The sequence below is a fragment of the Scleropages formosus genome, chromosome 11 (genome assembly GCF_900964775.1).
Source record: "Scleropages formosus chromosome 11, fSclFor1.1, whole genome shotgun sequence".
NCBI classification, from domain to species: Eukaryota; Metazoa; Chordata; class Actinopteri; order Osteoglossiformes; family Osteoglossidae; genus Scleropages; species Scleropages formosus.
The window spans coordinates 22,910,909-22,929,339 of record NC_041816.1 but is presented as its reverse complement, the minus strand read 5'-3'; the positions used below and the strand labels follow the sequence as shown (position 1 = coordinate 22,929,339).

The following is an 18,431-nucleotide window of genomic DNA, read 5'->3' as shown; positions in this document are numbered from 1 at the left end:
TTCTTGAAGTTTTCAGAATCCCCTTGTTTTAAATTTGAACTCGTTAAGAAATCAGACAGATTAAATATTGATTTATTGCTTGCAACAAGGCATTCCCTCCGCAGAAGAGCATATGTCAGAACTTGACATCAATTCCCTTCCAGCAGTTTTAAATTCAGTAACTGGGACAAACTGTTACTCCAGAGAGGGCTGCTGCTCAACCTCATGTACACTTTTACAACAATGGCGGTCATCTTTGTAATAAAAGCCCAGTGGCCTGTAAGAGCAGAGATATTTCACGCAAGACAGATAAACGATTACTGTCGGGCTTCAGTCCTGCAGCACCCCCTGTTCCCCTGGAACTGGAGATCCTCTGCCCGTTTCAGGATAGTTATTTTTTCTTGACGAACTTCTTACGTGCCGTATTAGGGTTGGTGCGACGGCGCCCTCCTCCGCATTGAGCGTCCCGCAGGTGCAGGCTGGCTGCTCGGCTGTAGATGTCGTTCTCGGCAAAGGGGGAGCTGCCCGCCACGTAGTCTGGGTTGAAGACATCCGTCTTCTGCCGGGCCTTGCGAGACAGCCGCTGCTGGGGAAACCTCTGGTCCTCTACCAAGTAGGGGTTGTTGCCGTGTTTCCCCCCTTTTGGCAAGGGCAGAGAATACTGCCAGGGAACAGAGGTAAATCCCACAGTACCCACAGTAAATAACATTGCCCCTGACGTGGAAAATTCTTCAGTCTCTGAGAAGTGACAAATCACTGTTGAAATACCACAAAAAAAAAGTCCTTGAGGGGCTTAACACAGCTTTGGCTTAAACTAATGGGTCAAACAGATGTATGCTGTGCCATGGTAAAGAACTAACCATTTTCAATGGATCTCCAACAGATATGAAAACACATTGTCATTGCCCCCCCCCCCCCCAAAGAGTCTAACTAGCTTCTTTACTAACCCTCAGTCCTTTAGGGTTCAGCACTTTGGGGTTCCGTGAGAAATGCATCTGCACATTACCATCCTCATTGATCGTAACTGCAATCTTCTTCAGGGTCTTGTTCCCACAATTTGGGCAGAACACTTTGGTCATGTTTGTTGTGGTCCTGAAGCAGGAAAATACTCACATATTTAACATTTTTACCAATATCAGTATTCTCGTAGTGCAGCACATTCGCTGTCTTTTCTGCAATTTTAACCTAAGTTAATACTGCGATTGTGTACATGAAAAGTGCACACAGGACAGCTGTAGGTTTTTTGCTTCCCCTCCTAGAAACTCACTTGAAACAGGCATGGCAGCGTAGAATGTAGTTCCTAGTCTGCTTGATCAGCATTCCGTTCACCGAGAGGACGTGGAGTCCAATTTGAATGAGAACATTCTGCAAAATACATAGGACCCAGTTTATGGGGGGGGAGAAAAAAAGCTACTGTTCCAAACTGATTTTGTAAATCATTATGTGGGGAGTTACCTGCATGGAGAAGTCAGTGGTCACACACCCTACTTTGGTATCTGTAGGATTCTCAAACACACCCATGTCCTCCTGGATCTGTTTGATGTTGCTGGGAGTGATCCAGCCTCCTCCATCATCGTCATCATCCTCATTCTCTTCACTTTCTTCCTCTGAGCTGCTGCCATCCTCACCAGAACCCTGACCCTCGGCAGAGATGTGGACTGACTGCAGCTTCTCAGCTTCATTCTCCACAGCTGAGACGGTTTCCGCATTCTGTGTGGGAACGATAGATTATGTTCATATAAACCGTTAAGGATTCATACAAAAGTAGGATCCCATAACATTCTATCCTACAGCAGCACACTTAAGACATGTAGTGACTGTTTGACTTAATTTTTCTTTTATCTTGACACTGTTCTGCTCACCAACAGCTCCAGTAATTCCATCTCAATGCTGGGCAAAGGATTTTTCCAGAACTGAAAACTGTTGAACTCATCACTTTCTGAAGGCGGTACATTCTGGTTGTCTGTAGCTGGTCCTTCCAGGTGTTTCTAAACACAATCAAAGGACAGGAATCACAATTTACATCATCAACCATTTTTCAGTAACTATCTATTTCAGGGTCATAGTGTTGCAGAGTATACCCTGGAAAGGACGCTAGCGCGTTGCAGGGTTATTGTACATGAGTACATAAGGGCAATTTACTTTCACCCATTCAGCTGAAACATTTTTTGTGTGGGAGGAAACTGGAGTATCCAGAGGAACCTGACAGGGAGAACATACAAGCCAAACAGACCAAGCTACATTGAAATCCACAGCCCAGGACATGTGAGAGCTACATACTGTACTAACCACTGCATGCCTATGCCATTTAAATGTGCATCGCACAATAACAAAACACAATTGGAAGCGCAGAGAACTTGCTTTGCACGACTATCGTATTTATCAATATAGCTGACATTTTTCTTCAAAACAACTTACAATGGTCAACCCATTTATACAGCAGGGTAATTATTACTGAAGCTATTCAGGATGAGTACCATGCTCAAGGGTACAACAGTGAAGCTGATATTCTCAGGTGATATAACCATTATGGTACCAGCTGCTTCTTAAGTCCCAGTTATTTCAATGAAAGGAACTTAGAGTTTGCATTACATGCCTAAAGAGATAAATTACTGAGTAATCCATTGGGGGGGGGATTTACTTTGCAACATGTTTTTTGAGAATCACTCTAAAGTCCTCTTTTTTCTTACCTTTGATGGAAGGTGAAAGCCTGCAATGTCAACTGGGGCCTCTGGGTGACGCAGTGTACTGCATATTTTAACCTGTGACCATTGAACAAAAGAGGGTGAGCAACACAATTTCACCCTGGTTTTCAACACACTGTAGTAACGCCTGGAACCCATTCACTCACATTGACATCTGGCTCTTTCTTCAGGTGTCCAGTCCCCACAATCTCACACTCCAGCTGATAGGTTAAGGCCAAGACCTTAATATCTGTGGCTGAAAGGCTGGGATAGTCTCCTGTCTTTTTGGAGAACTCGGTCACTGCGGGCATCAAACATACGCAAACGTTCTCCTTTAAGTACACGATGCGCAAAAAATGGCAAAACCTAAAAAACAAAAGTACTGACACCAGTTCAAAAGCTTTTTAATGCACGATGAATTAATGACAGAAAAAGTAAATGCATCTACAGCGATACATTTAGCAAATGCTTTTCTCCAAAGAGAGTACACCTCAGAGAACAAAGCATGCAAGGTGCCGAGTCAGAGCCGATCCACGGCGACCACTCGTGTGGTTTCCAAGGCAAGTCAAGGGAGGAACAGAGGTGGGTCGCCAGGTCCTTCCTCTGCATGGTGGGGGAAGCAAACACGGGGGAGAAAGGCAGGGCCGCTGCACACCCCAAGCAGGACTCGAACCCCAGACCCGCCACACAGCAAGGCACCGGTCAAACCTGTTGCGCCACCGCATCCCCCCTCAGAGAACAATACATGACTAAAAAATAATTAAGTAAATAGTTAATATTATCAAGCCAGGCGACTCACAGACGTTTTCAGGGTAAATAATTTGTCAAGAGAAGAACTGGAATTACCTACCTAGGCGTACATATTCTGGAAAGGGCTCCTTAAAATTTAGTTTATAGGGCAGAAAGGCAAGACTCCTCCTCGTTGGTTTGTCTCGTATTTCCTCCACAACAGCTTTGACGGTATAAATGTTCTTGCCGATCTCCTGAACACGAAACACAAACACGTGCAGACACAGTGGTGGAAATACACAAATCACAACCACGTGACGATAAACAAAACGGAGCCATCACGTGACTCACTGGAACGAACCCAGCAGGACGGACTCGGTGTGGTTGACATGTGAATCAACTCATGGCAGCTTAATTTACACATCCAAATATATAACATTAGCGGTAAGAGATCAAGTAACACTTTGAAGTTGATTTTTAATGCAGGTAAAGCAAGTAACGACGTGATTAGCCAGCAAACGATAACTCATATAATATGCGAGTGAAGAAAGCAGATTTCTTAAATAAAAGTAAAGTTATTAATAGGTAACACTCTCAGCATATTGAAATGTGACGTAAAATATTTAAAAAAAACTTTTTCTCACCTGTAAAGGTGCTTTTTTTAAGAACGCCCCTGCATCCGCAACAACATGCTCCACCATGGTGGGCGCCATCTTGAATTTCTGGCCAGCCAATCACACGCGGGAATTCAGGAACGCGACATAGACACAAAGGTGAACCAATCCGAGGTGCGCTTCATATTCTTCTTCGCTGTACTATTTCCACGAATGACTGTTAGAGAATTCTATCGCCATCTATCGACTGGGATAAGCAACGACAATTATCACAATAATAGACAGTAACAAAATGCAATAACTAGCTCAGTATTGCCCTAGTTTTTTTTTTCTTTTTGTATTTTAAATTACTTTACTAAACTTCTGAATTTTTAAAACCAGAAATATCTTCCAAAACTTGACTCAAAAACATGGCTAAACCCTTTACACAATGAACCACACACAGCACTTGAATTGTTAAAATGACATAAATGTTGGTTTGTACACAGACCTGCAAAAAAAAAAAAAAAAAAAGATTCAAAACCAGGACTGGACCTTCACACTGTACACTCTCTCTTCCTGCTGGGCCTGACCACCACAGCAATACTTGTATTTTACCTGTAAATGTAGTCAAATTGCAGAGCTGCTCCCACCAGCCGGTGCAAAACGGCCTCTTGCTTAAAATAGTTATAATCTTCAAACAAAATGGTGGATTCAAGGCTCTACAGCAACTATGAGGTTAAACAAAATTTTAAAACACATAACACAAATAGAGAGCTGGTAGCATAGTGGTTAGTGCTACTGCCTTTGGACCTAGAGGTTTGATCCCCACATTTGGCTGTAGTAGTGTTAAGCAAGATACTTGCCCTAAATTACTCCAGTAAAATTACCCAGCTGTATAAATGGTTAAATAATTGTAACCTTAACACTGTAAGTTGCTTTAAAGAAAAGTACCAGCTAAATGAATAAATGTAAATATCAAGAGACAAGGGTTTGCCTAGCACTGTTGCTAATCCAAAGCCGCAGTGTGTCGATGGGTTTGAACGTCAACACTTTCTAAGTGCTCTTATGCCGTGGAGACTGGGAAATGCTCCTTAAAACACTTTATTTCAGTTTCCATTTTTAGCTCAAGCCTTGTGAGGATTTCGGGAGCGACATATTCATTCTCGTCGCAGGCTTCAAAAATCACGATTGCAGTTTCAGTGTTTCGGGCCTTTCAACATCAGATGGCCTCACTAGGCTTCCAAGACCCAACCAGGGTTGATCAGATTTCAGCCAGTGTCCAAAAAGCGCAACCTTGAACACATTTCTGACCGCTCCCGTTCCACAGCCATGTAAATCGCCTCTCATAAGAACTTTGACAGCCTTCTTTCTTCATCTGCCTGTGGTACCCAGCATACTAAAGTACAAACATTTCCCTACTACTCTCATAATTAAATAATTATAGCCTGGTTTCATGTTATTTGTTTGCACACAAGCACAGACAAGATCACGCCAGAGGGCAAATACTGTAGCTCAGTGTTTAGAGCCATTATCCCACCAACAAAAGCGCCTGGGCTCAAATCCCTGCAGAGGCTCTAGAACCCTTGAGTAAAGCACTAACCCTCTATTGCTCCAGCCAGCAATATAAATGAGCAAGCCAATGCAAGCAGCTTTGTGCACAAAATGTAAAGCTGAATGTCAAGATGAACAAAGGCATCAGCTAAATAATGGCTAACAATAATATTTCAAGTACCACAAAAAAATCATGACATTCTAAAGATTAAATGTACCTTCACAGTAAGTTCAGTATGAAACATTTAAGATGTTTCATGCCCAGATACGCCTTTACACAGCCGCTACTCCTCTATTGTAGATAAATGTTTGTGTATCTCAAAAAAAAATGTAGGAATGTGATCAGGATTTGTCCATTCTGAGTTTTATGCAGCTACTCGTGTGATGAACACTGGTACATATAGTGGAAAGTAACTAATTAACTTTACTTAAGCATCACACATTTACAACTATGTCTCTTTCTCCTAATGTAATGAATACATTGTATTTTCTATGAGATGTACATTGTTTTGGAGGAAAGGTTCTGCTAAACGAATGAACGTAAATGTAAATTGTAAGATGTGTAAGATGATTTTATACTTTGATCTCTAGAAATACATACTTTGGACAATTAAAACTTTCATCCTACTATGAATCGTTTGTGTTAGAGGTGCAGAATAATTCTGAACGTGTCATATACTGAAGTAATCCTATTTGTAGTACTTATTTTGTTTGATAAAGAAGATGTTGAAAGGAAACCCTGAGATTGAGCAACAATGATGGGAAAATTTGGCGTGTCGGAGGGAGGTAAGGAGATGCCGGACTAAGATAGAATTGAGCAATCGTGCGATTCTCTGCTTTGTGAGGAACGTAGACGGGCCTTGGGGGTGGGTGCACAAAGTACAAGGGAGGGGCCACGCAGACATCAGCGCTGGGCGTTAAAACATGCTTTACTTTCAGTTTGTAAACTATACTGGCTGTTGAAATCGTGCTTTTCCTCGAGGAGCGAAGGAAATCCATCGGTAGCGCGAGGTCCTTCTCTAACAGGTATCAAACATTTGTTTCTATAGACAAGATAAGTTAGTCTTCCTTAATTCTGTGAAACTTCCTGACTTCAGACTCTGCCGAAATTAAAAAGCGTCTCATTCAGCAAGCCAAATGTCCAATGAATTTGTCTCTCTGATGGATTTATTACAGCTTGTTTATTTTTAACACTGAAATAATTGTGAGTGAAAGAAGAGCGTTTGTGAGAGAGTTTTACTGGTGGAAATTAATCGACTCCAGGCTTGTCACTACTTGGCAGTTGTTTAGAACAGAGAAGGAAAGGATTTTTCTACATGGCAGGTCAAAAGAGCACATTGGACATTGAGGCTGAATGAAAACTAAACCACAGACGTTTGAAATGTGGCTTTATCAAAGAATTTTAAGTGGAAAATTCTGAAAAGTCAGTCGCAGTTCACAGTTTGAAGATTAACGAACAGTTAAAACATTATTTGCTGTATTGGCCTCCGCGACAGAGTCGAACGTTTGGATGCGCTTTACATCGTGGAGCTATTTTTGGCACGTTCTCTTCAAGCAGTGTTGTTGATTTCCAGAGGAAACTGGCCCCGAGTGTTTAAGGTAAATAAAGAACTTCCTGGAAAAACCCAACCCCATCTGCGGTTAGGTAACATCAATGAAAGTCTTCCATGTGAGGCAATATCTTCTGGTAGCTCTGCTGAAGAAACATTTCACAAGCAGGGCAGTTGGGTTTTGTTCAATTTAAACCATTTCATGTGATTTCAGAGCTAAGAAATATACAGGTAATTTAGTCATTCAATACCATCACATCCAGAGGTCACCGCAACCCTAGTAGGACAAGCGGGTAAGAAAATGGATGGATGGAGATCCGGAGGTCATACAGACATGCATTATTATAACAGCCCAGTGTGGGCAGAGGGATGTGAAACTTACAGGCAGAGTGAAAAGATGAGTGCGCAGAATAAATTAAGAGGCAAAGTGTAGGTGTGATGGGAGAAACCACAGAGGACATTTTAAATGAGGACCCAGGCTGGAATAGGACAAGCACACGGAAACGAGACAAAGGACCAGGACAAGGGCACCATGGGCAAGTAGTCGACGAAGGCGGGACACCGAGGAGTCTCTGCGGACCCCACTGCGGGATTTTTATTACTGACGCAGAGGAACAGGCAAGAACCGTGGTCAGGGACAGGCGTGGGTTGGTCGGTCGAGGTGCAGACACGGTTCTTGGGGCAAATGTAGAGTTGAGGAAGCGATGCTGGAGTTAGGAGCCGTGGATGTTGAAAACGGGGCAGAGGGAAGCCAAGGGTCAGGGAAGGCCAGGTAAGTAGACTGATTCTTGTCACACATAAGAAATGCATCTTTCACAGACCAGATTCCACACCCAGGGGAGCAGGAACAGCTTCTTTATACATTTAAATTTATTCACTTAGACTCTTTTCTCCAGAGCAACTTACAATGGATGCTATGTAGTGTTACTAGCCCACACACCTTATTCACTGCGGTGACTTACACTGCTAGATACACTACTTACAATGGGTCACTCATCCATACATCAGTGGAATACATGCTGCTCTGGTTTGGGGCAGGTGCAACTGATTAGGACAAGGCCACAGGCATGATGCACAATAAAGACAAACTCAGGGCTCAAACAGAAACACACTCTGACAAGAACTTTGGAAACCAGATCTTTGGACTAGTAGCAAATTACAGGTGGTGGCCACCAGTGGACACTTCACTTGCAACCAGAAATCTGTAGACTCCTTTTTTGGCTTTTATAGCTTCTTCCGCAGTTTCATCATTGGGAACAGCTGCACCACATTTTGCCAGGTGATTTAGACCCAGACCTTTGATGGTTGTTTTTATTAGTGCTCATGGCAGACATGACAAATACATGGGATGCATGGAACAAGAACTGACCGAGGGCTCAAAACACAACTAGAGGCATGTGTGAGTATATTTACTGACTGGACCTTAGTAAAGAAGGAAAGAAAGGCAGAGACACCACTTATCCCAAGCAGGGTTGCGGCAAACCCAGCAACACAGGGCGCAAGGCCAGAGGGTGAGGGGACACACCCAGGATGGGACACCAGTCCATCGCAAGGTGCCCCAAGTGGGACTTGAACCCCAGACCCAACAGAGAGCAGGACCTGATCAAACCCCCTGTGCTACCACACCCCCTACACCTTAGTAAATATTACTATAAAAAGGCATTAAAGAATCACTTTTTGTCTCTTAGGTGCTGGTTATAAAAATGACTGTAATTGACATCTTTTTGGGACATTGGTTTCACGGATTGCTCACAGTCTCTTTTCTGGTATAAGACACCAACCTCTTTCTCTAAGCTCCGGTGAGTTTAGAAGGTCAGGGTAACACTATTGAAGGATAACTGCAGTATTTCTGTGCAAGCCTGCATGATCCTAAAGAACTTATGGATTTGTACTCAGCAAAAAAGCTTCCTCTTCAAAGAGGAAGTTCATTTTAGTGGTTCAACGGAGGGGGTGAAAACAATGTAAGACTGGATCTGAGTTTCACGTTTTGCCACCAGTTTGTTTCTTTATCACTGTGTACAAGATTTACAAAAAAAAAGTATGCTTGTATATTTTCCAAGACTAATTGCTACTATAACTACAGGAATCAAACATGATCATCTGAATGCTTGATACCATTATGACTTCTAACTCATTGCATAGCTTTATATAAAACAATAGTTGCTTGCTTTATAATTGTTTTGTTCTTCTCCAGCCATGGACCTGGTGGATCCTATTCTGTCCATAGCAGAGAAGCTGCACTCGCTATGTGGGGAGGTGAAGGCCAATAAGAAGCGTTGTGCACGACTGGGCATGCGTGTAGCGGCCCTAGTGGAGCTGGTGAAAGCTGTGAAGGTGAAGGGCCCTGGAGGGCATCCAGAGCTGGTGCATCGCGGCCTCCAGGAGCTGCGGCTCACGCTGGAGTCCACCCGCAAGGTGGTGGAGAAGTACGCCTCTACTGGCTGTTTTCGACGTATCATCAAGGCCTATGACCTGGGCGAGGAGTTCGAGGTCCTAAATGAGCGCCTGAACGATTCTGCGCAGCTCCTGTCGCTGGCACTACAGGCTGACCAGAAGGAGATGCTGCAGAGAGTGTTTAAAGAGACCACACGGAGGACGGAAGACAATGAGGACAGGGAAAGTGACCGCAGAGAGCTGGAGAAACGTGAGATAACACAAAAGAGCTTTTTTTTTTTTGGTTATTGGCAAGGAGATCATGTTGTGGGCCTCAAATGGTTTTATTCCTTACATGGGTTAATTGATTAAAAATGGCATAAACTTTAAGTACACTTAATTATGATGATGGCGATTCCTGAGTGTTGGTTCTGGTTTTCTCTACAGTCTTACAGTCCTTGGCACAGGAGACAAAGGAGAGTGTGGATGCTGTGCATGCGATACATGAGATGGTAGATTCCACCAAGAGTGACGTGAAGGACATCAAAGCCATGTTGACATCTTGTGAGTAATTGCTTGCAATTAGGAAACCGGTTTTACTTAACATTTGTTCAAAGTTACATACAGCTCGGAGAAATGGGAAGTGAGTTTCACCAACCAACAAAGATATAGATGCAGACATGCAATTCTTGAAGTGCAATCAGATTTTCTAATGCAACCATTTAAACCAGCATACATTACATATAGAATTGATAGAGTGCTTTTTAAAAAAAAAAAAAAAAAAAGATAATGAAGTATGACTTTATGGAGTAGGTAGGAGACCTGGAGAGGAGTCTGAAAGAGCTGTATTTTGAGATGCTTCTTAAGAGGGAATAAACAGTTTTGAGTGAGAAGATGATCATTCCACCACACTGAATTGAGAACTGAGAACCTTCATGCTTTTGACTTGCTCTTGTGCATGGGACCACCATGCTGGCAGAGGTAGAAGCGCATAGCAGTTGGGTTGCGGAATATTGAGCAATCGGGTCCTGTAAATATAGGGGAGCAGATCCAATGATGGTCTTGTAGGTTGAAACCAGAGTCTTAAACTTCATATGGAAAGATGAAGAGGTGGGGATGATACATGGGAACTCTGTGGCAGGCCAAACACAATTTGGGCAGCAACATTCTGTATCAGCTGGAGAGGTTTGATGGAGGAAGTTGGAAAAAGAAGAGACGGCAGTATCAGTCAAGTGAGATCACCATAGCCTGTACCAGAAACTTTTTAGTTTTTTTTTTTTTTTTGTGAGACAAGAACAGATTCTGCAGACCTTATGCATTATGTATCTGCAGAATTGGGTTATGGCATTGGTGTGTTGGGAGAGGTGGAGCTGTGAGTTAATTGTTTCTTTCAGGCTCTCAACCAGCGAAGCAGGTGAGATGAGGAAGTTGTACAGTTTGATGGAGAGTTTGACAGGTGGACAGACCAGCTGGGGGGTAAAGAACTTTGGGTTTTTTAAAAAAAGAGGCCCAGCACGAGGCAATTCAGAACACCAACTGAGAGAACCTGAGGAGAAGGCAGGGACACATTAAGGCTTAAGCCACATTGTTCTTTTGAGGCCAAGCTTTCTAAGAGAGGGAAGTAGAATGTGGTGGTTGAGTGTCATCTGCTACAAACAAGCTGAGGAGAATGAGGACTGAGGAAAGGGAAGCAGCTTTTGCAGACTGGAGAGTCTCAATCTGTGATGAGGGCAGTCTCTGTGGAACGGTCTACTTTGAATCCGGACTAACAGTTAAGGAGCTCATTCTGGAAGGAATGCAGATGGCTGGTTGAGGCTGCACATTCCAGAGAACACTCCCAGCAAAGTCTCAGGTTCAAACAATATCGGCAATAGCCAGGAAGCCTGTATTCACATGTCTGGATTCTTCAGGAGTTATTTGTAAGAGACTGCCATATATTTCAGGAGAGGTGGAATGTAATAAGTTTCTATGGTAGATGGATGGGTGATTCATTGTAAGTAGTGTATCTAGCAGTGTAAGCCACCTTGGGTGGATAAAGTGTGGGCCAGTGCTACTACATAATGTTTACTGGAAGTTGCTTTGGTGAAAAGCATCTGCTAAATGAATGAGCATGTAAGTATTTTTCTTCCCCCTTCCCGCTGTATGTATGATTTGCATCTTTTTCCATTAAGTCTGACCTCTTGTCTTCCATGTCTGAGGCTAAGCTCTGTTTGCTCAGTGTTCTGCACTTGTGCGTTGCTATAGTTCATGTTGTTTATTGTCATTCCTCTACATAGCTTGTATACAGTGGAATGAAATCTTGTTTCTCCGGAGACCGTGGTGCAACACGGAACAGGAGTAGAGGACAAATACACAGGACAAAACAAAACAAAGGCTGTACTGAAGGCAGTTTGTAGTGTGAGGACCTGAAGTTGCAGCTGCATGCTACCGCGCCACCATCTTGAGAAGGTTCTTTTGGATCATTGAGAAGGATCTAGTTTTGTTGATGCCCAAAATTACGCAAAAACAATGAGTAATTTCATTTACAAGGCTATAAGTACCTAGAGTAGCTCAACTATTCACTGCTAGGCTGAAACGACCAGGCATGGAATGAGAGCACCTTACTACTTCAAAGTTCCTTTGGCTTTTATTTCTAGTTGCAGCTCACACTGCTGTAATGTGTATTTTCTACCTGCAGTAAAGAGGCCCTCCATCCACCAGATGGACATAAGGGAGATCAAGCCAGAGGAGCTGACCTACGACGTGCCCAAGATGCCCTTCATGAAAACCGCAACCTCTGAGATGTACAAGGGAGAATACAACAAGTTTACTGTGGCCATCAAGAGATTCACCTGCCCCATGTCCCACAGCCCAGAGTAGGAGTCATTCATCATCCAAGATCTATGTAGCATCAGGCTACTGTTTCCTGCATTATTTCCCTGCTATTATACACAGGAAAGACTGACAAAATATATGTTTTTCTGGAACAATTTCAAGTGAAATATCTGGCTCAATACTATTTACTGGCTTTTTGAGTAGACAGCATTGAGGTTACTGTTCATTGTTGATGGCTTCTAAGCTGGTTGTGGAAGTTTTTCATAGTTGATCTCATAATATCGAGTGAAAACACAGTAATTCAGTAATATGCGGATGCAAAGATGAAACCAGTACCTCCAAGTAAGATGTTCTTAGCCTGAGCTCTGAATGCATTTATAGCTAAAAAGAGACCTCGTGTTCCTGACTGAGTCTGTGTGACCTAAATATGGATTAAAACATTATTCTGTGGTCACAGGCAGGTGAGGACAGTCTTCAAAAAGGAAATAGAAACTATGCGGCGCTTTGAGTCACCTAACATTCTGCGCATGTTTGGCATCTGTGTCCAAGATGAGAATGGTGAGCCAAAAAGTTTACAGAATTTTTTTTTTTTTTTTTTGAGAATTCTCCTTCCAGACCATGAAACACTTGGTTGTTAGACTTGCTCGCATCTTTAATTTCCTTTTATTTTCATACAATTGCTTATCTGACGCTTCTATTCACAGCAACTTTCATTGCTTACAAAGTTGATACTGGATGTATCCCTTTTATACGTTTGAATTTATGAAGGGACTTGATCCTGTCTGGAGTTCCAGTCCACTTAACACAAAGGCCCAGTAGCAGAATAGTTATTTTGTCTCCGATTCCCGCTGGACCTTTCCATGTGTGTGGTCATTCATCGTTCCCTCTGCATGCCACCAGGGCCAGACCCAAACTACCTCATCGTGATGGAGTTCTGTGAGAAGGGTAACCTGCGGGATGTGCTGGATGGGCAAAGCAAACTATCCTGGGAGCGGCGTGCCCGCATGAGTCTTGATGCAGCCCAAGGCATCTACAGGTGACCATTGATGAGAGGCTGGAGCTTCCACCTAACTAAATTGCTCCTGTATCTTACAGTCCCTCCAATACCCTTTTTAGAAATGTATATTCATATCAGTGCTAGGCTAATGCTAGAACTATGTTGTCTTTGTTCTCTTGCAGGTTACACCAGTCAGAAGAGAAATTCAAAGTTCATGGTTCGATAAGCAGCCAGAAGTTCCTGGTGGACTCTGGATACAGGGTTAAGGTGGGTAACTTGCCTCCCATCAACAATCCTGCAAGATGCTGATCTCAGTAAGCTGACATTTATCCCTGATGCCATTTCTCTACATTTTATTCCCAGTAAAAGAAAGTGTGTGAGCATTTAGAATTTGTTACTAATGCGGCACATTAATGACGTTTGTGTGTTCGAAGCTGGGAGGCTTTGAGCTGGCAAAAACCGAGACCTCTCTGAGGAAAAACAAAGACAGAAAGAGCAGTTCCATACATTACTGCTCACCTCAACAGCTTGAGAATGTGAACCATCCCTATGACAAGGCTTGTGAGATCTATAGGTAAGTCCGAGTTAAAGGAAACATCTGTTGGACGTCACTGAGTAAACTGTACCATGCAGGGGAATCTTTTTGCATGACAGTTGCTATCAAAAACCCTATTTACTGGAATATAACACGGTTTTCAAAATTCTTCAAGTTAAAAAATCGGGGCACAAGATATACTGTATGCGGGACTTTTCGGAAACTAAAGTTTTTCATGAAGAAAATTATGTTTATAATTAAATCCTCAGTATCCATTATTAATAATTGCTCACATGCTCTTTGTGCGAAACACAGCAACCATCTTCACGCAAACCTGACACACGTTCAAATAACTCGTCCTCCAATGCAGGAAACTTTCCACATTTAGGTCCTCGGAATGCTCTTCTTTACTTATTGGTGTTTTGTAATGCGACTTTCCGTTTACGTCATGTGCGAGGTATATGCAAAACTTCTTTCTTCGTGAAGTAAAATTAGGGGTGCGAGACATACGCGGGGTGAGTTTTATTCAAATAAATATAGCATGCTAATCGCAAAAAATGCAAGGTTAAATCAAAAGGCTCTGCTTGTGTCTCCTTTGCAGCTTTGGGATTGTCTTGTGGGAAGTCGCAACTCGTCAGATACCCTACAAAGGTATGTGTCCATGTGTTAGAAGCAAGTAGAGACACTGATTAGACCTGTTGTTCCTTGAGTTTAAAACTGAAATATAATCAGATGTTATCGCAATGAATTGCTAGTGGGATGCACACGCACACAGTCTGAAACCGCTAGTCCCGAGCGGGGTCGTGGCAAGTCAGAGCCTAACCCAACAACACAGGGCACAGGGCCAGAGGGGGAGGGGACACATCCAGGGCAGGACGCTAGTCCATCACAAGGCACCCCAAGCAGGACTTGAACCCCAGACCCACCAGAGAGCAGGATCCGGCCAAACCCACTGCACCACCGCGCCCCTCTGCTAGTGGGATACTACTGTCATTATTATTCCAAACGGTATCCAAAAATATTTAATTACTGAAACGACAGAAAGTAACTCTGCTCTGTACTTAAGACGGTAATACATTGTGTTTACATAATATTTCATAATCAGGCTGCAGCTCCAAAGAGGTGTACCATAAGGTCTGTGAGGAGAAGACCATGGAGCCCCTTCCATCTGACTGCCCTCAGATCTTTGCCAGTTTGATCAGTGCCAGCCGTGCCTATGACCCCTTCCACCGGCCCACAGCTGGAGGTACTGCACACCCACACCTATTGAAGCTGCAGTCAAAAGTCTGGGTACGCGTGAGCATCCTGGGCAATAATTGCTTGGGACAAAAGTCAAGCCAAGCAACTCGCAAGGGTCTTGGATGTTTTCAAATTGCAGAAGAATTGGGGAAGACATGCTGGGTGATAGCTTGCCGAAATTTGCCATGTGGGAAAAACTAGATTCCAGAAAATGTATGCAGACTTTTGACTGGCGCTGTATACTACTGGATATTTTACTTTAGCAGAATTCCTGAATCATAAATTTGGCAAAAGCCTTGTTTTAAGACTACAGCTTGAATCATAAGATCTGTAGGGGAGTCTGTCATACAGTAACAGGCTTTATGGGGGTGGTTCGTAACTATGGGTTGTATGTAAGTCAAACGTTCGTAACCCGGGGACTGCCTGCACTTCAGCTTGTAGTCAGCATTTTTATTAAATGTAGCGCAATGATTTTTAGTAGTTTTATTAAGTTAATGCATTTTATGTAAGCTCTCAGACTAAACACCATAACTTGCAGGTACAACAGATTTCTTTATCAAGTTCAGCGCCTTGACACCATTGCTGTATTAACATCCCACTTTAAGTGGTGGCACCTATATATACACAGTGTTGGTGATAATGCTGTTTCGAACCACCCCGCAGTGTTGGTAGACAAGCTGCGCAAGGTTGTGCAGGAACTGGAGGAGGACTGAGGAGAGAGTGGAGGGCCTGGTCACACCAAGCTGTTCAAATGCAGGAGTCCTACATTGCTGAGACCGCAGTGTCCGGACAAACGGAGAAACCCAGTCAAGAGCTGACTGGCTTCATGTTTTCTTGCTCTGTGTGGGGGGAAATCTTTGTTTTCCTGTATTTGCACGTATCCAGAATTTCACACTTCATCTGTTACAGAACCTTCATGCTAATGTAAAGCACAATGAGATGGAAAGCATTGTTTCAAAGAAAAATGTCTACAACTTGTGTAGATTTTATTCTGAAATACAAAGTGCAGTTGTGTTAAATGTATATGCTGCTGAGGGTTATGGAACTGCAGATTGTTCTACAGAACTTGGGTTAGGGGAAAATGCTAGTTTTTCAGGGACGTTTCATCTTAGTCATAGTTTGCATTGTTTCAGATATGTATATGTTAAAGTAATGCTTTTTGAAAACCACAGGAATGGGGTGAAAATAAACCACTGAAGATGATGTATGTACAAACTAGAATTCACCCTGTTCTTGACAGTACTTTCTTCCCTGCAATATGAAATTATTCAAATAATAGGCTGGTTAACATTGCAGTCTGTGCAAAAGAAAAAAAAAAAGGCAGTGTACAGACTGCAACGTTAACTGGTCAGTGTTACCCTCTGGTTTCTCCCCACAACCCCAAAAACGTCTGTCTTTCAGCTACAGATGTTAAATAATTTAAGGGCAATCATGGTTGTTTTATGGAACTCCATTCCTAATGTATGAACAAACTGTATTTGCGGAGATGTACGTCACTTTGGAGAAAAGCGTCTCCTTAATGAATAAATGTAAAATCTAACAATGTAGCATGGCATGTAAAAAATAAAGGATGGCTAAATCATTGTAAGAAGCTAACTGTACACCAAGAATGAATATACCCTTACAGATCCATCAGGCTGTTTATTAGATTGCAAGAAAGACTGTGAAATGAAATGACCATTTGGCTTTATCCATAAACCTGACTGCATGTTTTTTTCCCCCCTACTGCTACAAGCACTGGATACAAGTGGTTTTAGAGCAGCTGCCCTCTGACAAACACAAGCTGTGTAAACCTCACAAGATACAATTTTTGCTTTAGTCTACACAACAAAGGTGCTTCTGATTTCAGCCTTAATTTTATAGGCTGTTTTTTTTTTTTTTACAACTATCCTGATTGCTAGTCTTGACATTAAGGCAGCAATGCAGTTTTTAATATGCTATTAAGACTTGATCTTTGTTACTGGGTTTCAACTGTGAGTTCCTTCAAAGTCCATTACTATGTTTCGTCTATTGAATGAAAATATAAAGAAAATATGCAAACATTAAAAGATGACTGTTATGATTATTAACTCCATATTGTCATACAGCACAGATCTAAACTTTTGACCAACTTAATGATGGACTTCTTTTTATTATTACAGTTACAATGTGCTGACATACAGATTTTTCTGCTGACCAGATCCCAGGGTAAAGTGGACGGCTTCTGTGACACTGCTTTTAATTTGAATATTGTTAGCTCAGGCTTTTCTTCATTTAAAAGAAAATACAATCCAGTCCCATTCTACATGTCTTCAGCTTACACAGTCTGAGCAACCAAAGGAAAAAAAGACTAGGAAATTGTGCAAGAAAGTGGATTTTCACATGTGAATAACACTCCTGAATCCACCATAGGCCAACTAAGGTAATTATTGGCAATACTGTCTTAGGCCTGTCATCCTGTATAGAATTGCAGTAGAGTCTCATTATCTCCCAGAAAAGCACCGTACTATTTTTCTTTCTCAGATGGGACTGTAGAAAAATTTTCGGCTTGCAAATGATCACGCCTTTCGCGTTGATCAACGTATCCTTAAATGGCCCGATCTCTCCGGCTATCGTTCCATTTCGCACCTTCTTCGGTCCGATTCCTCTGGTTTCCTTTGCTAACGTCGGTCGAGCGTTCCGCTATCTGAACCACGTATTTAATTCCTCTTTCTTTAGGAGGGGAAGAGCTTTTCGGAGGATCGCATGATTAGCCGTCAGTATAGATGAGAGTGGCCGAAGTATGGTTTGGGAAGGTATCGTTGTCTTCCTGCGGGAAGCCAAACGTTCATAGCACTCGGGATACACGGCCCTGGTTCAACCCATCCATCGTCAACAACCGTTCGTCCCGAGCGGGGGGTCGCCTAACCCGGCAACATAGGGCGCAAGGCCGAGGAGGGAGGGGACACACCCAGGACGGGACACCAGTCTGTTGCAAGGCACCCCAAGCAGGACTCAAACCCCAGACCAGCTACACAGTGGGCACCGACTGAATCCGCCACGCCCACACGCCACCCCCTGGTTCAACCATGAGATATAAATGATCTATGTTCAGCTTTGTTTAATATAAATGGAAGTTTCATTTGATGAACTGGTTTAAGCATGCAGACAGCAGCGAATAAGGCCTTGACTCAAATTCTAACAAGGAAGGAGTCACGACTCAAAACCGCTCTCCTAACATCAACTTCATCAGCATTCAGCTTGCATAGTTCTCCAACTTTTTGGTTGGACACTAATAAAAAGAAACTAAGTAAAATAAAATAAAACGCGTAGTCCTCCAACACAGTTTTGCTGCAGGACGCAAGGTTACACGACACAAGTACCGGTTGTAGCTAAACTTAAGTGCCGGGTCCCTAGACATGTGTC

The 18,431-nt window shown here is 42.8% G+C and overlaps 2 protein-coding genes across 4 annotated transcripts; one reads left to right on the top strand and one right to left on the bottom strand.

Moving 5' to 3' along the window:
- Positions 1-86: 86 nt before the first annotated feature.
- nob1 (NIN1 (RPN12) binding protein 1 homolog) lies at positions 87-4,111 on the bottom strand. The gene is made up of 9 exons (XM_018763698.2): positions 4,037-4,111; positions 3,514-3,646; positions 2,831-2,964; positions 2,670-2,741; positions 1,842-1,967; positions 1,435-1,689; positions 1,247-1,344; positions 927-1,071; positions 87-640 (listed from the first exon to the last, which is right to left on the bottom strand). Exons 1-9 carry the CDS (start codon positions 4,103-4,105, stop codon positions 371-373), a joined length of 1,302 nt encoding a protein of 433 aa, XP_018619214.2. The 5' UTR covers positions 4,106-4,111; the 3' UTR covers positions 87-370.
- Positions 4,112-6,437: 2,326 nt separating this feature from the next.
- LOC108940805 (mixed lineage kinase domain-like protein) lies at positions 6,438-16,671 on the top strand. Of its 3 annotated transcripts, none has more exons than XM_018763175.2 (11): positions 6,438-6,565; positions 9,284-9,733; positions 9,910-10,026; positions 12,140-12,317; positions 12,734-12,834; positions 13,177-13,312; positions 13,456-13,540; positions 13,708-13,847; positions 14,410-14,459; positions 14,914-15,054; positions 15,711-16,671. In XM_018763175.2, the coding sequence occupies exons 2-11, from the start codon at positions 9,286-9,288 to the stop codon at positions 15,758-15,760; spliced, it is 1,446 nt and encodes a 481-aa protein (XP_018618691.1). In that variant the 5' UTR covers positions 6,438-6,565; positions 9,284-9,285; the 3' UTR covers positions 15,761-16,671. The 3 variants fall into 3 exon arrangements, with proteins under 3 accessions (XP_018618691.1, XP_018618692.1, XP_018618693.1); XM_018763176.2 differs by lacking the exon at positions 6,438-6,565 and adding an exon at positions 6,877-7,138; XM_018763177.2 differs by lacking the exon at positions 6,438-6,565 and adding an exon at positions 8,764-8,888.
- Positions 16,672-18,431: the final 1,760 nt, after the last annotated feature.